General features: G+C 43.7%; 2 protein-coding genes across 2 annotated transcripts in view; both read right to left on the reverse strand.

The window, feature by feature from the left end:
* The window catches only part of CD84 (CD84 molecule), a 39,136-nt gene extending 26,362 nt beyond the window's left edge, over window positions 1–12,774 (reverse strand). Inside the window, exon 1 of the mRNA XM_041723648.1 lies at window positions 12,142–12,774. Within this exon, the coding sequence (XP_041579582.1) occupies window positions 12,142–12,184 (43 nt within the window). The 5' untranslated portion in view covers window positions 12,185–12,774. The remainder of the gene's footprint in view (window positions 1–12,141) is intronic.
* A 1,968-nt stretch (window positions 12,775–14,742) lies between these two features.
* SLAMF1 (signaling lymphocytic activation molecule family member 1) overlaps window positions 14,743–20,630 on the reverse strand; it is a 32,923-nt gene continuing 27,035 nt past the window's right edge. The window contains exons 6-7 of the mRNA XM_041722609.1: window positions 17,518–17,622; window positions 14,743–16,146 (exon numbers count right to left, since the gene is read on the reverse strand). Coding sequence (XP_041578543.1) covers window positions 16,096–16,146; window positions 17,518–17,622 — 156 coding nt within the window. The 3' untranslated portion in view covers window positions 14,743–16,095. The remainder of the gene's footprint in view (window positions 16,147–17,517; window positions 17,623–20,630) is intronic.

A 20,630-nucleotide genomic window follows, 5' to 3' on the forward strand; every position in this document is an offset into this window, starting at 1 on the left:
GGAGGGCCTGGAAGTCAGAGATACATTGTAAGATGCCACATATTTTGTAATAGCTAGATTCTAGAGTTTTAATATAAAAGTAGATAAAAAATACTGAAACTACAGCCCAACCCTGTCCCACCTCAAATATTAGCAAGATCTAAAAGGCACTCGTGGTGAAGGGTTAAGTTAATTGCAGATGAATTCAATCTAAAGCTATGGCCCCTTTCCAGCTCAATTTGATTCTAAGGGAAATATTAATGATCAGCTTCTCACATGGCCATGAGGAGGAAAGGGGTTACAGTCCCAAGAAAATAAACAAAGCGAAGCAGAATGAAAAATATTATACTTGAACATATACTATCCTCTGTTTCAAATTCTACTTTGTCTGATATAACTATAGCTACTTCAGCTTTCTTTTGGTTTCCACTTGTATGGAATATCTTTTTCTGTCCCTTCACCTTCAATCTGTGTGTCCTTATACACACAATCTGTGTGTGTATATAACAGCTAAAGTTATATACATCCAATCACATAATGATAAAGGGGTCAATCTGACAAGAGGATGTAACATTTGTAAATATTAATGCACCCAACATAGGAGCATATAAAACAAATATGAATAGACCTAAAGGGAGAAACTGACAGCAAGGCAATAATAGTAGGGGACTCTAATATCCCATTTACATCAATGCATAGATCATCTAGACAAAAATGATAAGGGGACATCAGCCTTAAATGACCCATTAGGGCAGCCTGGGTGGCTCAGTAGTTTAGTGCTGCCTTCAGCCCAGGGCCTGATCCTGGAGACCCGGGATCGAGTCCCATGTCAGGCTCCCTGCATGGAGCCTGCTTCTCCTTCTGCCTGTGTCTCTGCCTCTCTCTTTCTCTCTGTGTCTCCCATGAATAAATAAAATCTTTTAAAAAAATGACCCATTAGACCAAATGGACTGAACAAATATATACATAGAACATTCCAACCCAAAACAATAGAATATACATTCTTCCCAGTACACATGGAACATTTTCCAGAATAGATCATATGTTAGACAATGCAAGTCTTAATAAAGAGAAATGAATTCATATCAAGCATCTTTTCTGACCACAAGGATACAAAACTAGAAATTATGCAAAGAAAACTGGAAAATTCTCAAATATGTGGAAATTAAACAACATGTGCTAAATAATTAATGGGTCAAAGAAGAAATAAAAATCTTTTAAATACCTTGAGATAAAATGAAAACATAACATCAAAGTTTGTGGGAAGCAGCAAAAGCAGTTCGAAGAGGGAAGTTCATAGCAATAAATGCCTATCTTAAAAAAGCAAATAAATAACTTTCCACCTAAGGGAACTAGAAAAAGAGAACAAGTGATGCCTAAAGTTAGTGGAAGGAAGGAAATAATAAAGGTTAGAGCAGAAATAAATGCTAGAGGGATGAATAGAAAATAGAGAAGAAGATCAATAAAACTAAGAGTTGGTTCTTTGAAAAGATGAATGGATTTGAAAAGACTCTCACCAATAGAAAAAGAAAAGAAAGAGAGAGAGGTCAAATAAACAAAATCAGAAATAAACCTACACATATTTGGTCACATAATTTATAACAAAGGAGCCAAGAATCAATAATGTGAAAAGGACAGCCTCCTCAATAATGGTGCTGAGGAAACCGGATATTTACATGCAAAAAGTGAAACAGATCATGATCTTACATCATAGACAAACATTACCTCAAAATAGATTAAAGACTTGAATATAAGACCTGAAACCACAAGACCCCAGAAGAAAACATGGGCAGGAAGCTTCCTGACACAAGTCTTGGTGATGATTTTTTTAATCTGGCACCAAAATCAAAAGCAATCAAAGCAAAAACAAATGAGCCTACATTAAACTAAAAAACTTCTGTGCAGCAAAGGAAACCAAAATGCAAAAGCAACCCCCCCAAATAGGAAAAAATATTTGCAAATTGTACATCTGATAAGATGCTTCTATCCAAAATATGCAAAGAACTCCTACAACTCCATAGCAAAATAAAGAATAAATCCAATTTAAAAATTGGCGGAAGATCTGAATAGATGTTTTCCTAAGGAAGACCTACAGATGGTAGGTCAACATCTGTAGTCATTAGGGAAATCAAATTAGAACCACAGTGAAGTATTTCTACACATCCTTTAAAATGGGTAAAATTAAGAAGACTCACTGGGCTGATGAATTTTATGCATCAACTTGATTGGGCCATAGGATACTCAGGCAGCTGATAAAATATTACTTCTGAGTGTGTGGTAGAGAGTGTTTCTAGAAGAGGTTAGCATTTGAACTGGTGCACTGAGTAGAGCAGAGGAAGGTTAAATTGGCTCTCTGTGCCTCACTGCCCCTCACCTGGGGATCACACCGTCAGTGCTCTGGATTCTCAGGCCTTCGGACTCAGACTGGAAGTCACATCACCAGCCTTCTGGGTTCTCCAGCTTGCAGACAGCAGTCTGTAGGACTTTTCAGCCTTCCGATGTCCCATGAGCCAGTTCTATATAATAAAGTTCATTCTAGCTATCCATGTATATATCCAGTTGGTTCTGTTTCTCTGGAGAAACCTGACTCATGGTCCCAAGTGTTGGCAAGGATGTGAAAGAACTGGAACTCTTACACACTGCTGGTATATATGTACCTAAAATGGTTGCTGTAAACTGAACATGTATGTCCTCCTAAAATTTGTATGTTGTAACCTAACCCTCAATGGTATGGTATCAGGTTGTGGGGGTTTTAGAAAGTGATTTGATCTTGAGAATGGAGCCTTCATGAGTGGGATTAGTGCCCTTATAAAAAAAAAAAAAAAGGCTGCAGAGAGTATCCTCCTCCTTCCACCATGTGAGGACAGCGCAAAGACAGCCATCTACAAACCAGGAACAGGGTCCTCCTGACACCGAATCTGTGGGCACCATGACCTTGCACTTTCTAACCTCCAGAACAATGAGAAATAAACTTCTGTTGTTTGTAAGCCACTTGGTTTACAGTATTTTGACCCAGCAGCCTGAATGGACTAAGATAAGATTACAAGCACTTTAGAAAACAATGGCAATTTCTTAACAAGTTTAACTTCACCTACCACATAATTCAGTTCTTCTATTTCGAGGCATTTACTAAAAAGAAATGACAGGATATGTCTGTACAAAGACTTGTACATGAATGTTCGTTGCAACTTTATCTGTAATATCCCAAAACTGGAAACAACCCAAATGGACAAATTGTGTTATATTAATACAAGAGAATACTACTCACTAGTAAAAAACAGTGGCCTATTAATATAGGTGAGCATATGCCAACATGCCAACATGGGTGAATCACAGTGTAATCATGCTAAGTGAAAGAAGCCAGATTCAAAGTATACTCTAAGTTCTAGTTACAAAAATATTTTAGAAAATACAAACTTATCTATAGGGACAGAAAGCCCATCATTGGTGACTTGTTTGGGGGATGGGTGGGACAGATGGGTAGGACCACAAAAGGCACAAAATAACTTTTAACAGTGATGGATGTGCTGAGTACAGTAATTGTTTTGTGGTGTATATATATATGTAAATATATATATGTATACACACACATTAAACTATTTAAGCATATTTCGGAGTCTCCTACACCTATTTTCTTGAGTAGCAAGCACTTTGGGAACCTAAAACTTAATTTGCATTGTGTTCAATTTTTGTTGCAAGTATGCTGATTGACTAAATATCCCCAAATGTCATACTCTTAATATTACTGTTAGACATTTTATAGAATTGGTGGCGCTTTTTCTTAGAAAATCGTGGATGATGTATCATCTAGTGATTCCAAAGTCCCTGAACTATTTTTTTTAACTTTTCTTTTTTTTTTTTTAAGATTTTATTTATTTATTCATGAGAGACACAGAGAGAGAGACAGAGACATAGGCAGAAGGAAAAGCAGGCTCCCTCTGGGGAACCCGATTGTGGGACTCGATCCCAGAACCCCGGGATCACACCCTGAGCCAAAGGCAGATGTTCAACCACTGAGCCACCCAGGCGTCCCCCCAAGTCCTTGAACTTTTATCAAGTAGTCAATACACCTGATGTCATCAAGCCTCCAACATAATTCCTAAATTTCCTTTTTACATGAGCTCTGTGCAATAAGTACATTGTGGTGTGTGGTTTGAGTGAGAGCATCTATAATGATAAAAGGGACATGCAATCTGCTTTAAAGATGTAGTAATCATAAAACTTTCAGGCACCTAACAACATAGCATTTACATTCATGAAACAAAATTTGCTTGAAATACAATTGGAATTTGTCAGAAGAATGGCCATGTTTCATTTTATTCGAATTGACCTGGCCATACATTTTCATGATGGGGTCCCTGGACCAGCTCACTGTAGTGTTTCCTTCTAATTTCTTCTTAGTGGAGCCTTATATCCACAAACAGGTCAGTCAGAAGTCACTTTCTAGTGCCTAGTTCCTCTCTCACCAATATGTCATAAAGCTTAATAGACTTGCCTACATGTGGAAACCAATCAGTTCTATTAATGATTACACATTACATTTAAGAAACATACAAATCTATATTTTTCTATCAGTAATAACAATTAATTAGTATTGATATTCCTACCTCCTAACAAAGTGAAATATTAGCATTTATTTCTCTCAGTAAGGAATGTGGAATGATCTCCACATTGTGAACTCTATTGGTCAATTCCTTGTTGCCCTCTCTCTAGAATAATACCATAATTTATCATTCAAACCAAAGGATGTTTGAGATTTAAAAATGCACTTAGTTAATTAATACTATTTGATTTTTTTTGAAATATTAATATGTTGGAGGATGGATTGATTTTTATTATAATGGTGAACTGGAAAAATAGTTTCATAAAAATATTTTCAAAAAATTAGACACAATTTTAATGAAAATTGAAACAACTGTGCTATATCACATACTTGATTGGCCAAGAAAATCAGCTAATATCAAGTGCTACTGAGGAATGGGGAAAGGAAGAGCTCTAATGTACTGTCAGCAGAGAGTATAAATTTTGCATAACAACTAATTACATCTACAGTTGAATATTTGCATAAATATTTGCATAGATACTTGCATAAATTATGCCTCCTCCCCTTCCTATTCGCAGGTCCAAAGTGTGACTACAGTAAAAGTAAATCTGATATCTTGGTTCCTTTTTTTTCTTTTGGAATTCAAGATATATTGTTATGCTATTGTTTGAACAACCTGGAAGCTTACTTTGTATTTCTTTTTATTTATGTTATTTTTAATTTTTAGCCATTTAAAATTTATTTGTAATGAGTATTTCATGATAGGAAAAACTCTACATGGTATTTTTGAGTGAAAAAAGCAGATAACAAAACAGTGCATATGACATTACATTATACACAACATGCATGCCCTGCATGGCATGTGATGTCATCTCAGCACACAGACACAATGTAGGATTGTTTTCTTCATGTTGTCTTTTATTTATTATTTTTTTTAGAGGTGCAGACCTGAAATTTAATTTTGACATTTTTTGTGTACACACATTGAGACAATTTTTTGGCTTGCTTGTTTCCCCACTTTGCTTTTTAAGTAGACAAAAAAAATAACAAATTTTACTGATTTTGTTTTGATTTGAAAGATTTGTTTTTCCTTAACAACCAATAAATTGTATTCAAAACTTGTTTTGACGAGTAGTATATATGTTTGGTGTTTTCCCCTTAATTTTCCTTGTCAAGCTTTGTGGAATCTCTTAATAAACATTTATTACCTTTCCTAAATTTATCTTAAAGTTTGTTGGAGCATGAGAATTACTTTTTAAATACCCTATGACATAAATAAACAAAAAAAAAAATAACAACAGATTAACAGCATAAATTCCAACCAGAGGACTATTCAAAACAGAGCTCAGAACTTTTTAGAAATATATCATTGTATATTTTGCCACCTGATATTTATGTAGCAAAATGTTTTACACTTGCATCATTTAAAAATAGGTATTTGACAAAATTTTTTAAAATTTGTATTTAAATTCAATTAATTCACATATAATGTATTATTGGTTTCAGAAGTAGAGGTCAGTGATGCATCAGTCTTATATAACACCCAGTGCTCAATCCATCATGTGTCCTCTTTAATGTCCATCACCTAGTTACCCCATCCTCCCACCCCCATCCCCTCCAGCAACCCTCAGTTTCTTTCCTATGATTAAGAGTCTCTTATGGTTTGTCTCTCTCTCAGATTTCATCTTGTTTTATTTTTTCCTCTCTTCCCCTATGATACTGTTTTGTTTCTTAAATCCCACATATGAGTGAGATCATATGATAATTGTTTTTCTCTGATTGACTTATTTTGTTTTTTTTTTTAATTTTTTTTTTAATTTTTATTTATTTATGATAGTCACACAGAGAGAGAGAGAGGCAGAGACACAGGCAGAAGGAGAAGCAGGCTCCATGCACCGGGAGCCCGACGTGGGATTCGATCCCGGGTCTCCAGGATCGCGCCCTGGGCCAAAGGCAGGCGCCAAACCGTGGTGCCACCCAGGGATCCCTGATTGACTTATTTTGATTAGCATATTACCCTCTAGTCCCATCCACATCATTGCAATTGGGAAGATTTCATTTTTTTCGATGGCTAAGTAGTAGTTCATTGTAAATACACCACAACCTCTTTATCCATTCATCTGTCAGTGGACATCTGGGCTCTTTCCACAGTTTGGCTGTTGTGGTCATTGCTGCATAAACACTGGGGTGCAGGTGCCTCTTTGGATCATTACATTTATGTCTAGGGGGTAAATACCCAGTAATACAACTGCTGAGTTGTAGGGCAGCTCTATTTTTACTTTTTGAGGAGTCTCCAAACTGTTTCCCAGAGTGGCTGCACCAGCTTTTGCATTCCTACCAACAGTGTAAGAGGGCTCCCCTTTCTCTGCATCCTCATCAACATCTGTCATTTCCTGATTTGTTAATTTTAGCCATTCTGACTGGTGTGAGGTGGTATCTCGTGGTTTTGATTTGTACTTCCCTGATGCTGAGTGATTTTGAGCATTTTTTCATGTGTCTGTTGGCCATTTGTATGTCTTCTTTGGAGAAATGTCTGTTCATGTCTTCTGACCATTTCTCATTTGGATTATTTGCTCTTTGGGTTTCGAGTTTTATAAGTCCTTTATAGATTTTGGATACTAGCCCTTTATCTGATGTGTCATTTAGAAATATCTTCTCCCATTCTGTAGGTTGCCTGTTGGTTTTGTGACTGTTTCCTTTGGTGTGCAAAGGTTTTTATCTTGATGAAGTCCCAGTGGTTCAGTCCAATTTGAATTGCATCTCAGTTAACCTATTTTTAATTTCAGTTTGATTAGATTTCAATTCTGCAGTAACAAAGTCTATGGAGTCCTTTATGCTTTTTTTTCCAGAGCCACCAATAACTTTATAATTGTGCTTCTGAATTGAATTTCTGATATCATATTTAAATCCACATTCTGTAACTCTGTAGCAGAGAATATTGCTTCCAGTTCTTTCTTTTGTGGTGAATTCTTCCTTCTAGTCATTTTATCCAGTGCAGAGTGGCTATATGAGTGAGCTGAGTCAAAAATATCAACCATGACCTAAGTAGAGTGCACCTAGATGATTCCAAAGAGGTCAGAGACCAGAAAATAAAAGCAAAAGAAGAACAGAACAAAATAAAACAAAGGGATCACTAATGTGAAAAACAAATTTTAAAAGTAGTAAAGATAAAAAACCAAAAACAAAGAAGAAGAAGAAGAAGAAAAAGAAAGAGAGAAAAGAAAAGAAGGAGAGGGGTGATGGTGGTGGTGAGGAAGTGGTAGTGGAGAGAGAATGTAGTCTCCCTGAGGGGACCTGGAAGGTGATCCTCTTGGTTCTGTGTGTATTTTGTTCTGTATGTTAGAAGATGCTCAGTCCCAAATTTATATAAACCAGCAATACTTATATAAAAGACCAAAATTGACCACAAAAACATAAACTAGATAAAAGAAGGGGGCAGAATGGGAAGGAAGAGAGAATATAATCTCACAGAATGAACCACCATGGTGTTCCACTTGGTTCTGCATGTATTTCTGTCATGTGTTAGAAGGTACTAACTTCCACTATTGTAAAACAAACGAGAAAGAAAAAATAAAAAACAAATACCCTTATCTCATACATCTACCAAAATTAAATTGAATACATTGAAGGGAATCCAGAAGTGAAAAATCTTAAGACATGTAATTGTAGAAATACGAAGGTCAAAAAGGAAGAAACTTGGGCAGCCCTGGTGGCGCAACAGTTTGGCACCACCTGCAGCCCGGGGTGTGATCGTGGGGACCCAGGATCGAGTCCCACATCAGGCTCCCTGCGTGGAGCCTGCTTCTCCCTCTGCCTCTCTCTCTGTCTCTGTCTATGAATAAATAAATAAAAATGAAAAAAACTTAAAAATGAAGAGTTGGTAAAATATTGTAGTTGAGGTGTGAAAAAGAAAAAATATTGGAAATCTGTAGTCTGATATCAAAATGAGTCATAAGGGGGGTGGAGCGGGGGAAGAGACCTTCTAGTTCTATGTACTACTTTCCCTCAGTCCTTCCTGGAGCTTTCCGGTGCTGCTTGTTCAGTAAACTTGCTTTTCCCTTGTTCTTTCAGCAGTTCTTCTGGGGGAGGGGCCTGCTGTGTGGACTGTCAGGTGTGTGTGCCTGGGCAGAGATTCTCCCACCCCCACCCCCCTGCCAGGTGCTGGGTTCAGTGTGGGCTGTTCACCCTGTGAGGCCTTTGTTCCCCAGAGGCCCTACCTATCCCAGGTGCAAGGTGAAATGAAGAGAAAAACTTGGCAGCAGCCAGGCCTCCAGCCCTGGAGTCGAGCTCCCCACGAGTAACCAACCGCAGTCTCCTGGCAGCACTGGCCTAGACACCCAGGGGGGCGCAGGGTGCTGATCCGCACAGCTGGCCACCCCCGCCCCGCAGGAGAGTTCTTGCTGTCCTGTGCCTTCCTGTTTCTGCCTTTCCCAGGGGAACTCAGGATCGCCGGCTCTGTCCACTTTGGTGCCCTAGACCTGGGGCCCTGCGCCTCTGGCCCCATGCTCCCGGGGACACCTCCCCAAAGGGAAGAGGACAGCCCCCCCCGCACCCGCCTTCCGGCTATTGCCAGGCTCTAGGCCTAAGCCACCGGCTTCTCCGAAATGCCTGGAGGGCTGCAGTGCTCCAGACTTTACCAAGATTGGACAGTGGTTGTGGTGAGCTTGCTCCCAGGCACCCCTCCTCTTATAGTGACTCCAAGAATCTTTTTTTTTTTTTAAGATTTTATTTATTTATTCATTAGAGACACACACAGAGAGGCAGACACAGGCAGAGGGAGAAGCAGGCTCCATGCAGGGAGCCTGATGCTGGACTCGATCTCGGGACCCAGGGATCATGACCCCAGGGTCACGCCTGGAGCGGAAGGCAGATGCTCGAGGACTGAGCCACCCCCTGGGCCCTGTGACTCCGGGAATCCTGAGGCTTCCCTGCTTCTCCTGTGATTCTGCCCAATTTCCCTGCTAAACACTTTTCCGTCTGGGAAATTTCGGACACAGATTTTTAAAGTTCCCTTTTGTCCAGGGCTGGGCTTTCACCGCCCTGCTTTACCCTGCTAGTCTTGGTTCCTCTCTCCCGCGTTATTTCTTTTTAATTTTTTTCACCTTCCCACCTTGTTAGAAGCGAAAACTTTTCTCTCTGTAGCGTCCCAGCTGTTCTCTCTTTACATCTCAGGTCGAATTCGTAGGTGTTCAGGATGTTTTGAAAGTTATCTAGGTAAGTTGGTGGGACCAGATGAGTTGAGGACCCTACTCCTCCGCCAGCTTGCCAGTGTCCTGTCTCCTTCTGTTTTGAACAAGATCCTAGCTGGATGGAATATTCTTGGTTGCATGTTTTTCTCACTTAGCACCAAGAATATATCATGGCAGTTTACTGCCACTCTAATGTTTCTACCCTGTAGGTCACAGACCTCTTATCCTGGGCTGTTTTCAGGTTTTTCTTTGTCTCTGAGATGTGTAACTTTCACTATTGTATGTTGGAAGGTTGACCTATTTTTGTTGATTTTGAGGGGGTTCTCTACCTCCTGGACATGGATGCCTGTTTCCTTACCCAGATTATGGAAGTTCTCTGCTGTAATTTGCTTCAATATGCCTTCTGCCCCTCTTTCTTTCCTCTTCTTCTGGGATCCCAATTATTCCGATATTATTTTGCTTTATGGTATCACCTATCTCTCTACTTCTCCCCTGGTGATCCAGTAGTTATTTATCCCTTTTCCTCAGCTTCTTTATTCTCCATCATCTTGTCTCCTAGATCACTAATTCTCTCTTCTCATTTGTGCTAGCAGCTAAAGCTTCCATCTTTTATTGCATCTCATTGATAGCCTTTTTTATTTCAACTTAATTAGATTTTAGTTCTTTTATTTCTCCAGAAAGAGATTGTCTAGTGTCTTCTATACTTTTTTTCATGGTCAACTAGTAGCTTTATAATTCTTATTCTGAGCTCTAGTTCCAACATCTTACTTATGTCCATACTGATTAGGTCCCTGGCAGTCAGTACTGCCTCTTGTTCTCTTTTTTGAGATGAGTTTTTCCATCTTGTCATTCTACACAGAGAAGAATAGATGAACGAGAGAACAAAATGCTAAAATGGCAATAACAACCAAAGAGAAATATACACTAAACAAATCAGAAGAAACCTGAAACTGAAAGAGAGAGAGAGAGAGAGACTATAATCAGACAGGTGAACAAAATAGACAATACACTAGATCCTATGTGTATTTTGGTCCATTTGTTTGAAAACTAGATCCCAAAATTGTAACAAAAGAAAAAATTATATGTACAAACAAAAATTACATACAGTGAAAGGATAGAATGTAACTGTAAAAATGAAAATTAAAAGACAAAACAAAGAGACAGAGAGAAGGAACATAAACAGACAGGTAACCAGAACAGAGCAATACATTATATCCTGAGTGTAGTTGGATCAGTTTGTCAGAAGAAACTACATCTCAAAATTGTAAGGAAAGAAAAACATATATTTATGAGAATAAAATTAAATACATTGGAAAGATAGAATGTAATTGTAAAGACAAAAATTTAAAAAGATTTTAACAAGACAAAAACAAAAACAAAAAAAAAAAGAGAAGAAACAAACAAACAAAGAAGCAAATATGATCAGACGGGTGAAGAGAATAGAGCCATACATTAGATCCTGTGTATGTTTTGGTCCCTTAGAAGAAACTGCCTCCCAGAGTTACCAAGACAGAAAAACTTATACATATACAAGATAAAATTAAATACGATGAAAAGGTAAATGTAATTGTAAAAATGAAAATTTACAAAGATTTTTTAAAAAGTTGATCAAATAAATTGGTTGAAATAAGAAAGAGACAAAAATTAAAAATGAAAGATTAAAGAATTGTGGTGAAAAACTCCACGAATTCCACATGCTGTATCCCCCTAGCACTGGAGTTTTGCAGTTTCCGTGATAGGCCAATGTGGTCTTGGCTGCATGGCCCTGCTAAGCCGGGGAGGGCCCAGCTGCCTGGATTCTCAGGTGTCTTTGCCCAGCCGGCATCGCTGCCCCCCCAGGGGGCCAGGCTAACCTGTCTGCTCCCACTGCTCCATGTGGCTTTCGTCCCGAAGCTCGGATCCCCCTCCTCAATGCCCTCAGGGGAAAGCAGTCCATCTTTCCCGTCTCCCTGGTACCCCCAGCCTGTGACCCAGCATTTCTATCTCAGGCTCGCCACCGTGCCTTAGGTCCCCAAGCCCTGCAGACTCCTGCGGTACCCGCCCCCGGGTTGCTCCCGGGACAGGATGGGGGCTGAGGTCCTGCGGCTTGCTGGGCCCACAGCGACGCCGACTGTGCCCGTCGGTGGTTCATGGAGACCCCGATCGAGAGCCCAGGCCTGGGCCCGCTCACGGCGCCAGCCTCCCCGCTCCGAGGCCAGGAACCCTGCCGCACTCGGGCACCCGTCTCCTGTGACCCCGAGGACCCTGACACCACCTGTCCCCCCAGGACTCTGCCCCCGCTTGGCCACCTGAGCCCCTTTCAGGCGGGGAGGTCCCTCAATGAGCGCTTCTGAAAGCTGGGACGTGGCTCTCCGGGGCTCCCCAAGCCCTGGGCCGCAGCCGGGGCTCCCCCCCATGGCCTTTCTGGGGTTCACTTCACACGCCTCCTACCTTGCAGAAAGTGGTGGTTTTCTGTGTGCAGAGTTGTAGCCATTCTTCCATGGATCTCCAGTTGAGCTGGCAGGTGTCCGGAATGATTTCGAGGTTACCGACCGAGCCCCTGGGATCGGGCAGAGGGCCCAGGATGGCAGTGGGGTAGGCCCTCTCTGGGTTCTTGTCTTTCTCTCTTTCTAATCCTAAGCTGCAGTGTCTTGTCTTGGGCTGGAAACGTTCTACTTCATTCCCATTATTACTTCAACTTCCGTAGCTAAAATAAGCTTACCCTCCCCACCCCTGAAGTCTGAGTTTGGTGCATGTCCTCTGTGCTCACCGCGCACCCCCTTCTGCCCCGTTGAGGTGACTGCCCGTGCGGGCTTGCCCAGCCCAGGCCCACCGGAATCACTGATGGCATCACCCGCTTTCCACCTGGGCCCCTGGGTCACACGCTGTCTACGTGGGGTCGTGCTGCAACCGCCTGTGCTAGTCGTACCTCCCACTGGAGGAAGAGCTCTGACACTTAGCAGGAAGTTCATGACTTCGTTGAGTGAATGAAGTGTAGAGTAAGATCAGGAGTCTTCCTTCCTGCAGGGAACCTGGACTAGAACTGGCCATCAACCCTCAACGGGCTTCCTTGTCTCCAGGGAAGGGGCCAACTCTCCGCCAGCCCGTCGGGGTTGTCAACCTTGTCAACCGCCGCAGCTTCAGTCAGCCTGTGACTAAGTCCTCCGTTGGACCAAGGAGAGGTGCTGGTGATGCTGGTGTGGGGTGGACCGTATGGCTACATCTCCCTCTTGTGGCTGCTGCTTGGAACGCGTCCCCAAAGCCTTTCTGGTTACACAGGCTGTAGGTTGGTGGTTCTGAACATGTCAACCCAGATTTTGTTTGGGTCAGAGGTAGGCTTTGGACATCAGAACTTTTTAATTTTTAAAAAAATATTTTATTTATTTATTCATGAGAGACACAAAGAGAGACAGAGGCACAGGCAGAGGGAGAAGTAGGCTCCATGCAGGGAGCCCGATGCCGGACTCTATCCCGGGACCCCGGGGTCACGCCCTGAGCTGAAGGCAGCCGCTCGACCACTGAGCCCCCAGGGGCCTTGCATCAGTATGGTTTTCAGGGCTCCCCAGGCAACTCTAATATTTATGTCACCTTGGGAATATTGGCAGGTGCAGGCCGGCGCTGCTTTCTTCCCTGGGGGAGGCTGGCTCCCCACTTTGGTGACTGGAGGCCGCAGAGCGAACCTGGCCCACACCCTAGGAAAGGGACCGCGTCACAGCTCACCCAGCCCAGTCGGCCACCTCAGTGTTCGACGGCTGCGGAGCCCCGAGGCTGTCCAACGTGTCCTGCCGGCTGCTATGTTAGGAACCCTCCAGGTAACACAAGCCAAAGGCCAGATTCCTTGATGGATTCTCCAAAGTTTATTCATTTCCAGGAGGTAGAAGCAAAAATTCAGGAAGAGACGTAAATTACTGCGATGAGCGGTTCCTCAGCCCGCCTGTCTGCCCGGCCAGCGCCAAGCGTCCTAAAGAAGCCTGGGACGACACTGCGCTGCGCTCCCTGAGCACCAGCCCCTTAAATCCAAGAATAGCCTGTTCCTCTTGGGTTCTCCTGAATTCACACATCTCAGTCAGAAGAAAATATTAGAAAAGAAACACGGGGAAACGGGGCTCTAAAGTCTAGATTTCCCTTTCTAGGCCCGAGGAGGGGAAAGCTGCAGACCACGGGCCGCGCCCTCGGGGAAGGGAAGGAGCCCAGGGCCCCCAGCCTGCCGGGCGAACACGACGTCAGGTGTTACTCGAGGGTCGCCCGAGAGTCCTCCAGTTGCAGCCACCCTCCTCAGTGGGGTCTGGAGCCTAGGCCAGGGAGCGCTCAGCGGGGGCATCTTCTTTCCCTTGTTGTCTCCATCGCTTCGCTGGGGAGAACTGGGCCGCAGGAGAACCCCAGGGGCCGGAACCAACCTACTGGAACAATCCGGGTGGCCTCGGGGACGTAGGGGACGAGTGCTCCTAACCGCAGGCTCACAAATCCTTCGTGGCAGCTGCCTCAGATTTTGAGAACAGACTGCTAATGAGCCTGCGGTCCTACGGGGGTGGCAGGGTCAACCTCTTTTAAAACTTTAATCTGCTCAGAATTGAGCCTCGAATCCCACCTGCTTGTGTTTGCGGAGTTCCCCAGGTCCTAGGCCGCGGGGCGCAGCCCCCACCGTGCGAGTGGGACGGGTCAGCTCCCAGCTCCCAGCCCCCTCCGGAGCAGAACAGGGTCACTTGACCCGCACCCGGCCCCTCAGCCCCAGACTCTGAATTGGAAACCACAAAGGCAGGCAGAGGGGACGCTGGAGAGGTCACTCGGGTGCCGGCGGTGCAGCAGCAGCCTCGAGGCCCCCAGGCCCGCGGAGGCGGGGAGGCCCGGGGGGCCCAGGAGGGCCACTGGCGCCCACATCCTGGGGCGCGAGATGGGTGCCCTGGTCGCAAGACTGGGAGCCTGCCGGTGGCTTCTGAAGCCGCAGCCACTAAAGTCGCACCGGACCCTATTCAACCAATCAAAGTGCTTAAACAGAAGCGAGTGGGCTTGAGAGCAGAAAATAAGAATATAGGGCTTTACTTATTAAAAAAAAAAAAAGTCATTCTGTCTGCAGTCTGCAATTTAAGTTATTAAGCATTCAATTATTTGGAGCGGTTGGGTTACAGTAGGTTCATTTTTTACTTGAGGATAAATTTAGTGCGAGAAGGGGAGTGCCTGGTGCCAGGTAAAGACCCAGAGGACGTGAGGCCTTGGTGTAAACAGGCTCAGAACACGGTGACACGGTCTCAGCTGAGACTCCCCGGTGCTGTTCAACAGAAGAACCAGAGAAGTAGGGATTTAAAGATCATTTTGAGGCATGCTAGGGGGGCTCGGCGGTGGAGCATCGCCTTCGGCTCAGGTCATGACCCCGGGGTCCCGGGATCGAGTCCCGAATCGGGATCCCTGCAGGGAGCCTGCTTCTCCCTCCGCCTGTGTCTCTGCCTCTCTCTGTGTGTCTCTCAGGAATAAATACATAAAATCTTAAAACAAAATAAATAAAAAACAAAGACCGTTTTGAGAAGTGAACAATCGGCCTGGGACAAGTTCTGATTATCCGAGTTCCTCTGTAACAGCATCATCAAACACTTGTCACCTTCCTTTAAACCTAATGCCATCTGCACTGCAGTTTTAAGTATCCTTAAATACTTAAATATTATACATATAAGTACATGTATGTTATATAATATTAAACTTAACTATTCTGTAAGTTTTTTAAGCATCCTAGGTGATTTTCTTTCCACGATTCAAAGCTCAGAGACCTCACAGTCTTGTCAGTTTATTGACCTTTCAGCTTCTGGGTTTTGCAAATATACTGACTCTATTAGCTTCTTTCATAGAGTAATCTCAGAGTGTTCTACATAGAGTAAGGAGTTCATCACCCTTCAGCGTCGGTCCAGAGAGAGAAAGTGAGGCGCACAGCCTTGATTGGTCTGTGCGGATCAGGTCCGCGTGGTGCGGGGTCAGCTCACAGGGCCGAGGCAGCTCACAGGAGGCACGAGGTAAGAGGTCCCAGATCCTGGGGCTGGCGGCCAGCGTGGGAGCGAGGCACTAGGTGTCCCAGCTTTGTCCTTCGGCTCTCAAGGTCCAGGCCCAGCAAGGAGCACCACCTGGAGGCCTGGGCTCCCGGGACTCACATCACTCGTTTCCAGCTACACCACAGAGCTGGAAAGCTACACCAATGGTCCTGTCCCCAGGCTGGGCCCCAGGAGCAGGCTGCGTGGCTCGAAGTCCCCAGTTTTTGTCCGTCCCACAGGTGGCTGTGCAGGGAGCGTCACCAGGGAGTTGATCCGAGAGGAGTACAGATGTGCAGAGTGTCACGGGGGGCTTGGGACCTGGAGCTAAGTTCGGGGTCCACGGTGCCCCCTCCATATTTCTTCAGAAAGTCCCTTCACTGAGCCTGTGGTGTCAGCTCTCTGGGAACGTCACGCTGGCGTAGACTGTGATAGAATGTGGTTCCTGGGGGCAAGAGACAGGATGTCTAAGGAGAGGCAGCAGCACAGGCTACAAATGGACACCGCACTGCTTAGGAAGAGGAGTCTCCAGGAGGCCTGGTGGCCTGGGCAGGGCCCGCACTCAGGTCCCCACACTGCCAGCACCGCCCCCCCCGGACTCCAAGGCCCCAGCTCACGCACGCCCCACCATCGGGGAGACCGGGAGCTGTGTCTCCTGGCTCCCGGCCTCCCCTTGCCATTTGCTTTGGTGCTGAGCATGGAGTGGGGAAGCCAAGAGAATGCTAACGTATGAGCTTTAGAAAGGGATGGTGAGACCCAAAGAAAGAAGGATGGATTGCGGGGGTGGGGTGGGGGTACGATGGGGCTGTGGGCAAAGACATCTTCGAGGTAGAGGGATTCAAGAGGCAGAGAAAGACAGGAATGGAGGAATTCAGGAAGTTTGGCTGTAAAATGTGAAATATAGACTATTTTTGATGAAGAAAACATCCCTAAAAATCTGCATTATTGCTTAAAGCTTTTTAAAGCCAGATTCATGTGTTTAATTCCCCCATTGGCTGGGACACTGTTCTGAGACTAGAGCTCCAGGTGCAGACAGGGCGTCCTCCAGGGGTCTGTCTGTCTGGTAGGAACTTTGCGGCAGAGGGATAAATGCAGGCATTTCTGAGACCTTTTGATCCTCAATTATCTCATGTAATAGAACCCCACTGGATCTAAGATTTCAGCCCAGAATTTATTTCTGCCCATTTAGGAAAAGGAATAATTCCTGTCAAGTAAACTTAATCCATGCTGATCTTGCAGTGGGGGTAGCTGGCGAGGCTCGATCTGGGCTGCACACCATAGTCCCTTCCCCGCTTATGCCAGGCACACTCCCTGCCTAGACATTCTGATGAAATCGGGCTGGATGGAGCACAGGCATGAGCCTTCTCACAAAGCTTCCCTGTGATTCTGTTATACACCTTGGACTCAAGATGCAAATCCCAAATATACATTTGGTCTAGGATCCCTTGGGGAGGTTGTTTTTTAATGTATAGATGCCTGGTTGCTCACCATGGATGTTCTGATTGAACAGAATCCTAGTAGAAAGCTCCAGGAATCTTTATTTTTAGCAAATATGCCAGCTGATTCTGATGTGGTTTTTGGACAGCTCTCCGAGAAACACTAGTGAGAGAGAAAGAGCTGTGTCTCCATGTGAGCAGCCAGGAAGGGTCTCCCAGAAGTCCCACAGCCAAGGCCGTGGAGGATCCTGGTGACCCACTTGCTAAGGCCTGCCTCCCCCACTTCAGGACTGCTTTATTTTGGCTCTAGTCATGTCTCACGGTTCCCCTCTTCCACCTCTACCCTCCCTTCAGGGAGGAGGCTCAGAGAGATGCCTCACCTGGACAGGTTCTGGGGCAGGTTCTGGGACAGGTTCTGTGGCAGCAACATAAATAGTGGTGCAGGGGTCCTCAGCTGGCAAGGGATCAGGTTTCTTCTGAGTAGACTACAAGGAAAGCAAAGAAAGCGGAAATCAGCCGAGCAGAGTTGTTTCCATCCGATTCCCCCCACGGAGAACCACAAGATCCAGAGGCTTTGAGCTAGAAAGCCCTTCAGAGTCAGCTGGTCCAGCCTCCTTCCCAGGTGGAAATGCTCCTGCAAATTCCCCCGAGTGCAATTTTCACAACTCTGCTTGGACTCCCCAAGTGGCATCACGGAGTTCACAGCCTTGTGAGGCTGCCCACTTCACCGTGAGCATTTCCAGATGTTTTGAGTCTTCCTCGTGGTGCATCAGGACTGGTGTGGCTGTCACCAGGGCAGCTGAAGGGAACTGGATCTTCATACTATTTGTCTCAGTCCTGTCACCTCCAACACACTGAGTTCATCCCACCCTACACAGCTGTTCCTGCTATTTCCTTCTTGGACATGGTTTCCTGCAACTTCTCTTCCCTGCCGGAGTGCTGAACTTACTAATAAGCATATGTATCTAGGTGTACCAGTTTACAATGCTTCCACAGGTGCCACATTTGTCTCACATCGACTGCACACTAAATCCCATTGTTACATTTCACAGATGGAGAAGCTCAGAAGGACTTAATATTCCTATGTACACCCAAGAAGTATCAAAGCCAGGAGTCCCACGGAGGTCTCTTGGCTTAAAGTGCATGCTCTTCCCATCATGCTATTTTTCTTTGCTTACCCCAACTTATAATGACCTCTCCTCTACTTAAATTCCCCAGATTAGTCTAATTCATAAGTGATTGCACTTAACTGTATGATATTTAAAACCCTCTGATATATTTACATGTTTTTTTTTCAAACAGACTAATTTTTCCTATATTTCTTTGCATTCCCCATAAATATAGCCCTGGGCATTTTTTTTAATTCAGCTGATGTTACTTTAAATGGCCTACAATCTACAAGACTAGGACAAAGTCAGTGTAGGGGTGAATTGAAACCACATCCCTGTGAAATGGAGGTAACAAGACTTATGCCAGGGAAGTCATCCTTTCAACACACTTTGGGGGTACTGGGGTAGGATATTGCTACTCTCCATTTCTCCTGGATGTAGAGCAAGACTTGAAACATGTTTTCATGTGAGGAAACTCTGAATCCTGTCCTCTGATGGAGAAGGTAAGGAGTTGAAAAAGCTTAGTGGAGGAAAGAAGACTCCAGGTGGGACATGATCTTTCTCTTTATATACTTGATGGATTGTCATGTAGAAAAGGAATTAGACTTGTTCTGTAGAGTCCTTCAGGTTTAAACCAAGATTGGAATTTGAGGAAAACATTTTGGTTCAATATAGTGAACATCTTACTAACACTAAGAGATGCTCAAATTTGGAGTGGATTGCTTTAGGAGGCAAGGAATTCCTCATTTCCAGAAGTGGCTGGGTTAGATCTAGGCTTCTCATACTTGAATGTGCATACGCATTACCTGGGCATCTTGTTAGAAGGCCAGTTCTGTTTCAGAAAATCTGGGGTAGGACCTGAGGTTCTGCATTTCTAATAAGATCCCAGGTGATGCTAATGTTGCTTGTTCACAGACTATATTTTAGTAAAAAGGAGCCAGCCAACACTACGGAAGTAATAGTGGGAAGATGACTCAAGCAGTAATTGGGTGATTCAAAGAAATGACTTTCAAGATCCCATACAACTTATAGATACTATATGTTGGAGAAAAAATGACTTTAAGGAAGGATTACTTGCAGTAATGAGATAGATGAAGAGATTGTGAAATAATTTAATTAAGAGACCTTTATCCACCCCTGCCTGTCTTCCCATCTGAGAGGACTTTGATAGGCCCTGACTTAGAAGTACAGGAGAGAAGTCAGTAACTCGTGCTTTTAATGTTTAGTTAAGTTTTGGAAAGGAGAAGAAGAGTATAAAGGAAACCACCTATAGTCTTACCACTTCAGCACAACATGGTTAGCGTGTTGTTAGATTTCCCATCAGGGCTTTAACCTGGATTTAGAGAATTCTTCTAAATATAGTTGTAATAACTTGGTGCATTTTTGTATCTTGGTGTCTTCAGTTAGGGCATGAGTCCAGGGAACATGATTTACAAGAAACTTCAGGGGTATTATTCTCACATATTCTTTGGGAGTGGTGTTCCCCAGAGTTATACAAGGGAGCACTCCTGATAAGACCTACAAGGATTCCCTCGCAGATAGCCAGTGTGTGTTGCATAATTTTCCCTGTTACTCTAATCTTTATAACACTATCATATGACTGTTACAAATAAGAACAAAGGAAATGTTAACATTTAATCATTGTCCACATTATTAGCCTTTATATGATCTCATATAGCATTGCAAATATGAACAAAGAAAATTATAAAAATGTAAGTGTAAATGCGTATTGATGTGTAAAACAAAAATAACCATGTCTCCTATGTTTAAACATACATGAAATTACAATAAAGGCCAAAAAAGACACGTAAATCAGAAGGTGAAGTCAAAGGGAAAATGAAGTATTGTGTAGGAAGAGAATAAATATTAGACTTTGGTGAGTCAAGGAGGCATTTTATAATTTCTAGGTTAGCAACTAAAAAAAGGGGGTAAAGTTTGCTTAATTATGAAAAGGGAGGAGAATGGAATAATAAATATATAATTTAAAAGACTCCTCCCTCAGAGGAACCCCTGACTCAGGTAGCTTCACCCATGAATCCTACCAAATATTTAAGGGAGAAATAACATTAATCCTGCCCAAAGGAAATATACCCTGTAGTGGATTGAACTGTGATCCCCAAAAGATAGATCCATCCAGAATCTCTAAACGTGACCTTCTTTGGAAGAGGGTCTTTGCAGATGTCATTAAGGTAAGGATTTCAAACTCGGGTCAAGCTGGATTAAATCCAGTGATGAGTGTCCTTTTAAGAGATGGGAAAGGAGGCCCAGAGACGCAGAGAGAAGAAATGTACATGGAGGTGGAGGCAGAAATTGGACTTCTGTAGCTACAAGCCAATTAATGCCAAAGAGTGTCCAGAGCCACCAGAAGCTGGAAGAGGTAAAGC

Source organism: Vulpes lagopus, chromosome 11 (assembly GCF_018345385.1).
Source record: "Vulpes lagopus strain Blue_001 chromosome 11, ASM1834538v1, whole genome shotgun sequence".
NCBI classification, from domain to species: Eukaryota; Metazoa; Chordata; class Mammalia; order Carnivora; family Canidae; genus Vulpes; species Vulpes lagopus.